Source organism: Seriola dumerili, unplaced genomic scaffold, assembly GCF_002260705.1.
Source record: "Seriola dumerili isolate Sdu_G_001 unplaced genomic scaffold, Sdu_1.0 BDQW01000191.1, whole genome shotgun sequence".
NCBI lineage: Eukaryota > Metazoa > Chordata > Actinopteri > Carangiformes > Carangidae > Seriola > Seriola dumerili.
The window spans coordinates 6,954,746-6,969,279 of NW_019174446.1; the positions used below are offsets into that span (position 1 = coordinate 6,954,746).

At 40.0% G+C, this 14,534-nt stretch overlaps 1 protein-coding gene across 1 annotated transcript in view; it reads left to right on the forward strand.

The window, feature by feature from the left end:
- csmd3 (CUB and Sushi multiple domains 3) overlaps positions 1 to 14,534 on the forward strand; it is a 216,856-nt gene that overhangs the window by 137,945 nt on the left and 64,377 nt on the right. The window contains exons 38-43 of the mRNA XM_022753266.1: positions 4,730 to 4,848; positions 5,686 to 5,755; positions 7,566 to 7,682; positions 7,932 to 8,141; positions 8,879 to 9,067; positions 10,056 to 10,233. Of these exons, the coding sequence (XP_022608987.1) occupies positions 4,730 to 4,848; positions 5,686 to 5,755; positions 7,566 to 7,682; positions 7,932 to 8,141; positions 8,879 to 9,067; positions 10,056 to 10,233 (883 nt within the window). The remainder of the gene's footprint in view (positions 1 to 4,729; positions 4,849 to 5,685; positions 5,756 to 7,565; positions 7,683 to 7,931; positions 8,142 to 8,878; positions 9,068 to 10,055; positions 10,234 to 14,534) is intronic.

Here is a 14,534-nt window from a genome sequence, read left to right on the forward strand (position 1 = left end):
TTGGTAGAACAGGAGATTCACAGCATGAATGTTCCAACATCTTGTGGAATCCAGGCCCTGAAGAACTGAGGCTGTTTTGAGAGCAGGGGGAGGCTCTACCCAGTACTCGTATGGTGTTCTTTATTCAGCGTTGGTGAGTGTAGAACATTCCAAAAAAAAACAAAAAAGCTTCTTTCACTTGCCTTTACATTGTTTTTCATTTACTATAGATGGAAATGGAACCCCAAGTACATTTTATACTTTATTAAAGGCTGTAATGGTTTGCATTAGTAAGTCAGTCTTACTAATACCACCACCCACAGCTGATTGTGAAATATATAAGGTCATTAGAGTTCAGTTGGTTAAATACTTCTGTACACATCAGTCACAGGAAGATATGTGTGTTCCAACTTCATTGTCTGTCTCATGGAATGTGTTGCATGTAGTTATTTATAGGTTTAACCCTTTAAAACCAAGACATAGAAAAGATATGTGCAAAAAAAAAAAAAAAAAATTAAATGAAAGGGTTTTCAAATTTTTTATGTTTTAGTAAGTTTTTAGGAAAATATAATATTGTACGTAATATTGCAACATGGGAGTAGAATTTCTGTATTTGTACTCACATTGTCTGAACAAATATACAGAACAACTCAGGTTTCATTTGCAGGGTTGACTGCCTATTTAGCCATACATTGTGACTAATAACACAACAGTCATATGTTTATGAATAGTCATTTATCAATACAAACTTAGGATAAAATTTACATTACAAATCTACATGTTCCATTTATAAAACTAAATTTTGTCATAGTCCACAGAGTGTAGAGTCACAGTGTATAGGCGATCTCTCCATGCTGGTGGCATTCTGAAATGGAAAAAAATAATGAGATACATATATAAGATACATATGAGTAATATTTGTAGTGGATAACCTGTAAGAATAGACAGACAGTATTGTGTGACTATGGAAAGGATTTTGATTAGGACTTGGATCTCCACACTGAACACTTCCACTACTCTGCTTGGCCTATTCTGTCCTCTATTATCATATTAAAAGGGATCCATGCATCCGTCCTCCAGAACATATGCCTGTTGAATTATTCAGGGACAGGTGAGAATGGTCTTCAATGTGGGCATGAACAAAGCAACAAGCATCCCCCAACCCATCCCAGAACCTGTTTCCAGGCTCCTAATGCAACAAGCACCTATTGGGCAAACACACAAAGCTAAAAAAGCCCAGGATCAGTAAAAAAATTTTATTTTAAACTGATTAGATACCGATCGAGTGTTAAATGCTGCTACAGATTCCAATAACAAAAGCAATGAATTTATTCAATTCTGGTCTAAACTAGAAAAAAAAAAACAGAGAAAACACATGAGCTTGGAGGACATTTCGCAGGTAGTGTGAGTTCATGGTCAGATGACCAGACCTATAAACACATATTCTATCCAATAGCATTGTGAGGATAAACAATAGGACCCATTGACTATGAAAATGTGGTCTTTAGAAAAAAAACAAAACATTCAGAGATCTTTTTTTAGGATGGTTAAATATGACGTTGTAATTTTGCAACAGTGGGCCTTACAGATTAATAGTGTGTGGATTTTAATTATTTTATCTGATCCTACACTATATCACATAACACAACACTGTAGGTACACAACCTTCTGTATTTTTATACACACGTCCTCAGGATATGTACTTAGTTCAGAGACACCTTTCCTCCTGTACCGCTGTATTGAAGATGATGAAAGAAACTGATATGCTTCATGATTAATTGAATCCCACACTCGACTCCACCTGCAGATATCTCTACAATTAGTGTATTTATCATGATGGTAAACTCAACAATATTGTTTTGTTCTCAGTTAATGGTGGAGATCAGCTGGTCGTCAAACTGACTAGACTGGTTCTTTAATTTATTTATGAAGGTGGCACAAATACAATATATTAATGGTTAAGGATGAGAATGATGATGATCAGCATAAAGAAAAAGATAAAAAAGATGGGATGTTTGCGATTTTAATTATCACAATTCATAGTTTGAAAATTAAAATACCATTAGCTATTAAATGACTGAGGCAGAAACTCTTGCTCACTCTGCGTATGCCACCACCAACCTAAAGCATGTCTCTCTTATCTGAAACTCTCAGTTGACTGTGCTGTTGACAGTGTACAACGTCAGTACTATGCTTTGTGAACTTGAACCATCAAATTACTGTGGTATTTGTGTGTAACCTTACGAAGAGACTTCTTTTACACTCAGTAAACAGTTCTGTGTTGTGTGACCTGCATGTTTTGCTTCTGCATCAAACCATTGTAGCTCACTTGGATTTATCAATTAGCTTGGAATAATATTTTGCAGCTAACCTTGTCCTACTTTTTTCCACTCTAAACTGTTTTCTTTGGAGGTCCAACTTAGATTTTTTTAAAGATTATTAAAATAATTAAATGTATGCTGATTCACATTAAATTGAAAGCAAGAGCAGATAAAACTCTCGGCTACACTCGGAAAGTGGGCACACATCAATAGAAACTGGTGACACACTAGTAAAATTGCATTGGCTAGATACAATCAACAAGGCATCTTGTTGAAAATATCAGGCATTCTTGATAAGGACGGGACTCCTTCCAGACGCAGTTTCACATTCAGGAACATTGGGTGCCGACCTTCTCACAGCAGGGTGACAACAGTCCCCGCTAAAATTTGTATTCTGACAGTGACTGGAACCCATCTGGAGCACACTGGGAACCAGTGCCGTCTGTTAGTGGGCACCCTGACCAGAGTGCAAAGGTCTACAGTATTTGTGCCCAGTTACGATCTGGCACACTGCCCCTGGCTGTGGAAACTGGACCTTTACTGTGTATGTTTGATATGACTGATAAATGCAGGCTTTAGTATATTCTTACCAACAAAGTGTTTTACTTTGGGGGTCGGTGACGGCCCACTGACATTTGTGGTGTGCTGCGTGTGACAGGTATGAATATATGGATGCACGTTTACACTTTTTGTTTTGTTCCTGTATATAATGCAAGCAGTTGTCATAGCATCCTGTATTACAATATTTCACCAATAATTTATTATTTTCACTCTTTGAATCTTGAATCCTTATTTTCCTTCTCTCAATGAAGAAAATGTGAATGCACTTCTTTATTAAAGAGTTTACTCATTTCATAGAACGCTGCAAGGGGAAGGTTGATTGTTCCCTACAGTTAGGACACATGATTATTTCATGAAACTGTTTAATTTATAGCTTCATTTCTCTTTGATATCAAACCTACTTCATGGCAGCCTTACACTATAGCAGCAAACACCGCTTAATGAATTGCATTACCAAATCTCCTTGAAATCAATCAACAATTTCAAAGTCATTTGAATTTTTCGAAGTAATACTTTTATTTAAACCCAGAGCTTCACAGCATCGAAGAATCCACCCACCCCAGTAGTACAGTAACTCTTCTTTAGTTCTATCTGTGGCTGCTCTCATACTCAGCTTCCTGCTCTACGTCTCTTAGATTACCGTCTCCTCCCACTCGAATACTCTCTCTCACTTTCACTAGATGCAGAGTGGAGTGGCCACTCCCTTTATTCTGAGCTTTGAAGAGTTGCCTGTGAATTGTTCTGAATCTTGTGTGGACATTTCTGCTGTGTTTACATTCATCCACCCAACTATTTGTTTGGACCCGCTAACTCTTTGAGTGGGCTTGTGTGTGAGAGTTTTCTACATTTTTGTACATATTTTTCTTTTGGTGAGTGGTGTGAGTATGTGTTATCTGTGCCCCCACATAAGTGGAGATACATCTGTCTTTTTTGTGCTGCTGTGTTTGTATATCTTCCTTCCCACTACTTCTCACCCCACCGCCTGCTTACTAGTAATGTGCCAAAAAAAATTATGTATGACTGTACTGTATATGTGCTTTTCAGAGTCATTACAGTTGGTTTCTCTTGTATTTCTGCTGGAGCAGTTCAGACTATTTTAATGTAATTTTATGCATCCAAATAAGCATTCTAACAACCTATTGACAGATGACTTGTGTCAGTTGGAAAACTTACAAAATGAGCTTCAATGAAGGAAGTGTGAGATGTGTTTTTCTCTGTCTGCAAGTCTTTTCTGTGTATTTAGTTTATTCACTTTTAGGACAAATGAAACTCAAACTATTCTATATGTGATTTTTTTGGATTTTTTTTTGGAAGTGAATTTAGCTTAAATTTACCTCAGATATCTGACATTAACGTACCCCAAAGCTTGGATAACCATTGCTTTTATACCATAAAACACAATATCAGACCTCTCAGTACCTGGCAAGTGGCACTGTAATCACTTTGTTCCAATGGAGCTCAATGCTTCTGTCAAGTAATACTTAAGGGATGGCTTTGTAATTTCACTGTGATTGCTTCAGATCATAGTCGGAAGGATTTTGCGATTACAGCCACCAGTAGAATAGCTTTGTGGCTTGTCCCAGTTTCTAAACGATATGGGGGGTGGACTCAATTATTATGCAATTACAAGCATATTAAAATGAGGCACTGTGTAATTACATGTTAAAACATTTGGTTTTAATTTAATTATTCCCTTTTCTTCATAGGTATTGGGTGATTAAATGTAAATGATAACATTAAATATACAGTGGATGTTCAACAATGAAACAATATCAAATGCTTTGAGAAGAATGCAGGTTTTGATTGTATACATATTGTGCAGAAGAATGATCGCTGTCCACACTTGTGTGTTGTGACTCTGTCCTAAGCAATAGGTTTGGATTCGTGCCCAGAGCCGCTGCCTCCCAGTAACGGCCAAAAAGTGGGAGACCGCTACACCGTGGGTGACATGGTTTCCTTTCAGTGTGATCAAGGCTTCTCGTTGCAGGTGGGTGAGAGCATTCAGAGCTAGTAAAGCATATGAGTCTGTCAAAGCAGCTCTCTTATATTTATGATAAGTGAATCATATCTACCTGCCTGGAGTGACAATTTCAAGGGAATACCCGAAAGGATGAACGTGTCAAGGCAGCGTTACAAAATACTTTCTCTATGACATCTGTGTTTGTGAGTAAGTGCACGAAAGTGGGGTCGGTCCGTGTATTAATGCTTGCATCTTTATTTGTAAGTGTGTGCGTGTGTTTCTGTGTACTTTGCTTGTGTGCTTATCTGCTTGGATATTCGTGTGAGTGTGTGCTGTTACAAAGCAGCTTTAACTTCCTCCAATCCTCCCCGAGTAGATAGTGTAGTGGTGGCGTTTTGAGCTGTAGAACTTTCCGAGGCCATGGGCAACGGATTGTGTTAACAGTCACCTCACTAATCCCACACCGATTTTTCTTCCCAGGCCTGGCCATTCACTTCTTCTCCCATTCTCTCTGGACCAACCAGTAACTTCATACACACATCTTCAGGCTGAGAGTCTGAATACTAGAAATAGACTGCAGGCCATTGTGAAAACAAAAGCACAAGTATGAGTCTTTTGAGTTCAGCTTGTACTCTAGCTAGCAGCAAGAGGTCCGTCTCCTACTCTTGATACCATCAAATATTTACACATTTTGGGGAATAAAAAAACTCTGACTTTTAACAAATTCCAAAGATCTACAGGACAGATGTAAAATCTGCTGCAAGCACCTGTCGGTTTGATCTCTTGGTGTTCATTTTCTTTTATTTTTTTTTCATTGCGCGATGTTTCGGTGAATGTATTGTTTTTGTTTGTTTTCCTCAACAGGGTAATGCATATATTACCTGCATGCCTGGTCCCGTCAGAAGATGGAATTACCCTGTACCTTTGTGTTTAGGTAATGTGTTATTTTCTACTGTTTGACATCAGCAGCATTCAGGGTTTCAATGAGGTATTATTGCAGACAACAAACGCATATTTGTTGCATCATACACAGACTCACTCTTTTTTTTTTTTTTGTCTCTTGCCATTCACCTTTTCTCATTGACTTTTTCCTTGTTCATCCTTTCTTCTTCCTTATTTCTCCCATGTCAATACTTTACTCATACACAGCCACACAATAGATCAGTGGCGTCACAGAGGACTTGTTATTGTATTAGCGAAAGCAACAATTTTATTGTAGGATCGGAGAAGGGGATGGTGGGTGGGTGTGGGCGGCTTGGGGTGGGGGGTGTTATGAATTTTCTGCTTTCCCCTCCAGTTGAGGGCTTTGCACCATCTCAGTGTGTTGTTTGATTTTTGATACCCCTGATGAGAGTCTCTAGCCTCCCCTGACACTTCTTCTGAAGTTGATTGCCACAGTGATAGATTCCAGAGATTACTAAGGAAGTGCTCCACTTTTTGTTTTGACACCTCACTGTTCTGTTGCCCCCAATTACACTTGAACACAAAACCACACACATACTAGTGCAAGCACACCCTTACAGTACATATAAACACACAGAGATAGGCGCTTTTTCATGCAACCACACACTCACTTTGCTCTTCATGTAAATGTTCTGTCCCTGTGGTTTTCACAGTTCACTGCAGACATAAATCTCAGCTTTACTGTTGACAGGCCTTTTCTTGAATGCGTGTGCTCGCTCGTTAGCTCAGCTCCTCGCCCGTCTGCAGTGCATACGCTGATCCCAACACCCCAGGATCTGTATTCACTTTGTTGCTGATAAACTCACATCAAAGTGGTTGCATGCCCCTGCACAAACAGCATAACATCCTCATAAGTGCTTCTCCTCTCCTCTTTGCTTTCAATTCATACACAAACAGGTCAAGCAGGTTTCCCTCACCAGGAGCACAATCAAATCCCAAGATAGTTTTTTCCCCCCATTCTGGCCTTGTTTCATGGACCCCAAAGAAATGGTGGCAATACCCCTTTCGTTTCAAACCATTTGCTACATAAATGGGCCTGTTAAGATTGGGATGGGAAAAAGAGGAATGATTCAGCTACAGGTTTACATTGATGCCTCTGGTGACTGTAATTGTATTACACCTGGGTGTTTATGTAAGACTAGGGCAAGTGCCACAGGAGGGGAGGGGATGAGTGTAACCTTCACAGCAAGCTGAAGTGTTCTCTAACGCACAGTCAAAGAAGAGAGGTGGCGTGTTGCAGGGGGGAGGGTGAAGTAATCACTGCCACTGCTGAGTACTGTGGTGCTGTGCTGAATATTGACTCCCTCATTTATTTTAATTTAAAGCACCAACAAACAAGGAATGTGCCTCAGTCTGTTATGTTTTTCACAAATGCCCTTATGGAGCATAATCCACACAGTCAAGCAGAGATGTACAAGCACATTTCACAAACATGCTCAAACACAGAGACACACCCAAAACCAATCTGAAGCTCATAAAGCACACATGCAGCACTTCATTTTCTCTCCTGCCCCTTGTCCGGTCTGCATATAAACGCATAAGAACATACACATGCTTATGTGCACTTGTGGTAAATGCACACAAAAACAGCACCACCATTCTTTCTCTTTCTTGACCACATACCCAGCATTGATGCATGTCCTTTAACTTGCACATACATACACAATGCTATTTGCCCTCTCTGCAGATTTGCCCCCGTAGTCATTGTTTTTCTTTGTTTTCCCATTGAGCCGCTCTGTGGAGAAGTGACATGTTCTTTCTCCTTGGTTGGTCTCCCTCAGCTCAGTGTGGCGGGTCTATGACAGACTTCAGCGGCGTCATCCTCAGCCCTGGCTTCCCAGGGAATTACCAGAGCAGCCTGGACTGCAGCTGGAGAGTTCAGCTCCCTATTGGCTTCGGTCTGTCATCCCCCCTCTGTCTTTTCCTTTCTTCTTCTCCTCTCTCTTTTTCTTTTTTGTTCTGCTTGTTCTTCTGTGCTGCTCTCTTCTGCATTGTTCTGCTTGCTCCTCTCCTCTCCTGTCTTCTCCTCTCCTGTCCTCTCCTCTCCTCTCCTACTGTTCCTAAGGAACATACACATTCACTCACTGACATTATTTGTATATTCTTTAAATTTTCTCCTACATTAACCCATTGTTTCTGTTTTTCAGGGATCCATCTGCAGTTTCTGAACTTCTCAACAGAGCCTGTTCATGACTATCTGGAGGTGCGCAGCGGGAGTCTGGAGACAGGAACAGTGATTGATCGGTTCAGTGGCCCCGTGGTCCCCAACTCCCTCTTTAGCACCACCCACGAGACCACTCTCTTCTTCCACAGTGACTACTCCCAGAACAAACCCGGCTTCCACATTGTCTACCAGGGTGAGGAGGCAAGATTGGTGGTATCATAGCAGCAGCTGAAAAAGTATAAGAAAGTTGAAGAGTGGTAATGCTAATAGAACACTTGGAAGACTATCAGTCTGTTTTTAGACCAGGGACCAGCGATTAGTCCTGCAAGGCAGATGCTTCCTCTGAGGTCGAAAGATTAAAAAAAGTTTAAGAATAAAAAATCAATACTGACCTCTGTTGATACATTCAGTAGCACATATCCTTGAATAGTAATAGTGTTGGCTATGTCAGCGGGGTGTTTTGGTTTAGAATGTAGAAAATAAATATTAGTAATAGACTGGCAACACAGTTTAAGTTTTTGGACAGAACCTTGCATTGGAAAAGTTGGAAAAGAAACCAGACACACATTTTTCAGTTTATCAAGGTTTAGAAAAGACTTCAACCACCATAGGAACGAAGAATGTTAATATGAAATGAATATGAAATATTATGAATATGGATATGAAAGATCATATACAGTGAGCTTGTAACTTAAATAATCTGTATATGTGTTCTTAGGTTTTTACCTAATATAGGCAACCTGAACAGATTTTTACCACTGATGCAAGATTCACAGTTCTTAGCAGGCCACAAGACCGGCTTTGGTTCTTTGAGGTCATCATTGCTGTTAGAGTACACAGTATTATAGTGGCAGGGTATTATTATTTGTTTTCTGGAGTCTTATGTTCCATAAACTTCCTCTGCTTTGTATGGGTTTGATGTTTCCCCAGCATATGAGCTACAGAGGTGTCCGGACCCACGACCGTTTCGTAATGGCATAGTGATCGGTCAGGACTACAGTGTGGGGATGACTATTTCCTTTGAGTGCCTCCTGGGTTACACTCTGCTTGGAGAGCCATCCCTCACATGTCTGCATGGAGTCAGCAGAAACTGGAATCACCCCATACCTCGCTGCGAAGGTGACTGGCTAGTGTCTTTTATAATCACAACAGGTGTTTTCCATCTTTTTTGCGTCTGTGCAGAAAAAAAAATAACCTACATCTACAGAATCAGCAAATTATATTTATCAGTCATGAAATGCCTTTTCTTTGATGTTTTTCTGTCACTGTTTCCCCAAACTCAGTGTGGAAAATCTTTCTAAAGTCCTCTAGAAAGTCATGCATACTACTTTCTGAGAAGCTGACTAAAGTAAAGACAGAAATGCTTTTCTATCATCATTACCCACTAGAAAACCAGCTCTTTGAAGTTATTTCTAATAGAAGAATACATGTTTTTCAGTCTGCTTGTTGTCACGTCCGTTATTCTGGCACTTTAAAGCGTCTGACTCACTTTTACCACCAAAGTACAGTGCCACCACTTTACTGAACTATAAACTGATACAGCCCATTATAATGATATATGGAGCATTTGCAAGTCTTTATTACAAAGCTGATTATGCCTGTCTCTGTTGTAAATTTCAAGGAGACCTCTCAGATGTTTCTTTGGTATGATAGATTATGTCTTTTCTCTCATTAGTTAAGTGAAGCACTACCTACGAGTTTGGCATTTGAGGGAGAGAAGTAGTTTTGTTTTGCTCTGTAGACGCCGTATTGTCCCTGTCGAGTTTACAGTTCTTTTTGATCTGGAGGGCAGTGCTTTGGCTTTGACTCCTAGTTCAAAGTCAAATTTTAGCACATTCCCTCTGATGGGGCATGATGGGGGGAGTTTTCGTGTCAGAAATACTCAGTGTCATCAAGTTAACGGCAATCTAGTAACCCTCCCCCGCAGTCGTATCAAACAGGTGCACCCCCCCCCAGTATGTCAGTGATAACCCAATAACATGCAGTTATGGTTTGTTTTATCAACAGGTAGTGGTCATACAGCCATAAAAGATTTACAACTTGAGGTTAATCAAAGACTGGCTTTCTATTTTTATCCAGCCTCTTTGACTTTCTTCTCTCCATCTAGCTCTCTGTGGTGGGAATATAACATCCATGAATGGCACTGTTTACTCTCCTGGACACCCAGCCGAGTATCCACACTTCCAGGACTGCATGTGGACTGTCAGAGTACCTCCTGGGTATGGCATCTCCATCAATTTCTCTGTTATAAATACAGAGCCAATCTACGACTACATCACTGTGTGGTAAGTTCTCATTTCTATCTCAGTGTGACGTTCATCATTCATCACTCATCAGCTTATGGCACACATCGAACAGACAAAGCTGCATGCAGACTTCTGTTGACAATTGTCTGGGGGCAGTCCTCCTGAATTAGAAGTGATGTCTGTGGGATTTACAAACATGTGATGCAGATTTTACAAATAATACTAAGCAGTGAGCCACAAAATGTGTCTATATCCTCGTTGCAGTTTGCACCATTTTGTACTATATATACAGTGCATTGCAAATGGAGCAGCTCACAAAAGGTTTGACAAGTTGTATTTCTTTTCTTAAAGTTCCCCTCCAAACATTTTAAAGTATGTGAAAATACTCTTCTACTACTACTCTTAGTCGTTGTGCTAATGCAAACTCTTGCTCACTGTACTGACAAGGTTATTTTACTCCACCTCAAATTGACAGGACTGGTTCCTTATGTTTGTGATGTATGAGTCCCAGGCTGAAGCTAAAAACTTGATTTTCATCAGAGGGGGTCTCTTAACTGTGCTGTAGGTCAGAAATGTCACTGAGGTTTTAGGCTGTGCCTTTGTTCCCATATGAGGTTTATTTCTCTGTTCAATATTGTAGATATTGTGAACTCATTTTTTGTTCTCCATTTGTGGCTTGAGTTAAACTATAAATACTGACCCAATTGTCCTAGAATGGTAAAACAGGTATTGATATTCTTTGTTTTGACTTCACTCCATCCTCTCTCTTCCCATCTATTTATTAACTTGTTAACATATATGTTAACATGGTCAAAAACAATTGAAGAATATAGATTTTCACTCTGTATGGAATGGGTCTTTCCCTTACTTGTCGCAAAAGCAAACTCAACAGCTGCACAAAATGTTAAGGCCATGGGCCAGTTGGACAAGTTCTGCTCACAGCTTTTGGTGTGACACCCATATTAGATGAGCCAAGAACCATCCAGGTATGTTGACCTTTGTCTGGACATTTGTGGATTCATTTTTCCCCTGACAACTTATTTCCTTACGGCCCCCTGCTAAAACAAAAAAAAAAAAGAAAAAAGATTGTGGTACGTGATGAAATAAAAGAAACTGAAGTAAAGTCAGAGTCACTGTGTCCCTGTTCCCCTGTTCACCAAACTTATGGTAGATGTTTAACTCCAGATCCCCAGTGTGAGTGTTGCATAAAAAGACATAAATGTGTATCACAGTGAAAACATTAATTTGGAGTTACTGTGGATGTTTGTTAGTTATGTAGAAACAATAGAAACTGTCTCTTGACAGAGAGTAGCACAGTTATACTACCTGCCTCCTATCACTCCAGCATCTGTGTCTCTTTGTCTACCTCTACCTTTCTGTAGCCTCTCTATAGTATAGTAAGCCTTAGGCAGTCATGGAGCTGCCCTCATGGGTGATGGAGGAGGGAAATGCCCTCCAGCATCTGGGGCTACAATTCATAGTATAGAAGGAGGGAGCTACTGGCACTCCTGTTTTCAAATGAAACAGTGCATAAACAATCTGTCCCCTGGTAGCAACATTTCATTTCCCTGCCTGACTGCCACCTCCCATTTTGCTGATCACTCTGAAATGAAACTGCAATAAGACTTTTTTTTTTTAAATGTCTAAGATATTAAAGGTATATACACATACAAAAAGGCATTTAGACTACATCATTCAGGTGAACAGGCCTGGAGCTATCTGAAAGTGCCAGTAATGAAATACTTCTCTCTTGTACCAAACTAGCATTTATACACAAATGAAAAGTACTGTCTCCTCGTGTTAATCTGTCTTTTTATCCTCTGAGAAAAGCAGCATTTAAGATATCCCCACATGCAACACACAAAAACTCTTATCAAACTTATTTAGGCAACTTATTTCAGATATAGATCATGACAATGTGCTTACAAGGTTTTGAAAGTTCTCTCCTGCTCTGATTAGTGGAGGTGCTTCTGTGTCTTGCAGTCAGCAGCTAATGCATGCTTCATAAATGGCTTCACCGCTAATGACAAATTCTATTATCACCCCACAGCCATCCACCCATCCATCCATCTTCGGGTGGGGGATATGGATGAAATGTTCATGGTTTAATGTTGCAATAGTGATACATGTGATGTAAATTTCCTGAAAAAAATCAATTCAGAAACAATTTATATATATAAGATAACCGGTGGGAATGTCTGTTTTTTGTGAATAAGATACCCGACAAATCAAGGCACCTCATCACAATACAGATTCAATCCTATAAATTCAATATTGCCATTGATTAGTCCTAAAGCATTGCTCCTAATCACCCTACAGATGTAGAAATATTATAGGGTTAGAATAGCTACCTCAGCAGAAATGGAACAAAAAATCTCTGTCTATCCATTTTTTAGTCGCTTCCTCCCAGCTCCACCTAGAGGATCCTGAGGTCCACCCAGTCCACCTGAAATATCAAAATATGTTCTGGGTCTGCTCTCAGTGTCTCCTCCCAGTCAGATGTACTCCATGGGGAGCCACCCCAGAGACATCCTAATTAAATGTCTGTGCTACCTCAACTATCTGTTTTTAGGAGGAGCGGTGGAGCAGAAGGTCTGTTCTGAGTTCCTCCCAGATATCTGGCTTCTCACTCTATGACCCCAACCTGCACAGGCAGCTCATTTCAGCTCTTTGTGTCCATAAATCGAGAACTTCACCTTCAGGCTTAGCTCCATTTTCAACATGACATTTTAGTACTATGCCACTTGTCACTTTCACACTTCATTGTACCCTCATTCAGAAGCAAGGCCTATAGATACTTAAAGTCTTTTACTTGGGGCCACAGCCCCAACTGCCAAATGTTTCTGTCCAAGAGATGTGTCAAACATGACAGGCTGACAACATTCAGGGCCTTCGGCATCTCAGAGTGAATCTCATCCACCGCTGGCATCATGCCAGCAACTATTTCAGTGACCTGTACTGCTGTAACCTCTTATCTTTGTATCTGTTTTGTAATTTAAAGGTGCCTGAAGGAGTTGGTAGACTTGTTTCCATCACTTGAAACATATTACCATTATCACATCTTTGCCACCTATTCATTGTGCTATGACATTTTGTGTAAATCAAAGTTTGATTTTCTGGGCCAGCCCTATGAATGCGGATGTTGCTGACTGACTGACTGATAAAGTTACACCATTGGTTGGCCAGCAGAGTGTTGGAGTGTGGATCCTCATTGGTCATTGCTCTTTCAAAATGATTGGACATGAACAACCAATTTTGCCAAATTAGCACCTTTGTTGTGAGATAAACCGACTTTTCAGACCGCTTTAGCAACTTTAAAAAAAAAAAAGAAAAGAAAAAAGCACCAAGCGACAAATCCAATGACTTTTTGGACAGACCCTCGCTACTTTCTGTAGAAGAGAGTCTTCAATATTGCCCCGTGAGGTCGGGCTTTCTCTCTGCAGGCACATCTCCCTATGCTGACTGTGTGGCAGCTGATGTGAATGAGCTTATAACTTTGTCTCTGGGTGATAGTTTTACATGTAAATATGACAGAAATCACACTCCAGCTTCTGTCTATAACTTATGTGTTAAGTGATTTTGTCATATAATGTCACAGTTATAAAATCTGAATTTTACCAGTGCAGAGCAGCACTTTGGTAATGGCTTGGAAGTGATTGCTGGTTAACATGTAGTCTTAATGGACCATGTTTCAGTCACTATTTGATACTTCCATTGTCTGACAACAGAAACAGAAAAACATGTAAATGAGAACAGCTTCGTTGGGAATTCAGCTGTATTAAAATACTGTCTATGTGAGCACAGATTGTAAGAGAGAAGACGACAGATAAAGGGCTGAAACTGACACTAGGAAGAGTGCAGATAGCTTATGACATGGTCCAGCCATACTCTAGGTTTTGACCTAGTCTTGTTGAGTGTTGCCATGTCATTGAAGTGAAGATACAGCAAGCTGACATGTGCTGCACTGACAGTAATGTAGATGTGGGTTTATGCTCCCATGGACATATCTACCCTTCATAGATAACAGCCTACTCTCCCTGCTCTCCATTAAGGGTGAAAATCAAAAAGGTCATTATAATTCAATTAAATTTTGATTCCCAGGGCTACACTTCCTCATACTTCATGGTATTCAGTTAAGTGTGTAAGAATTTTGTGATAAGCGTCCATACATTTTCTGTAAGTAACAAATGCTTTCATCCTTGCAGGGTCATGGGGGCTGAAGCTTAGTGATAACCATACACCCTCATTGTGTATGCATGTACAGAATGTTAACAGTCCTAACTAAATTTAAATGGCTGAAGAAAAAAGAGATCACAAAAGCTCTTGTGGATTGTGTACAT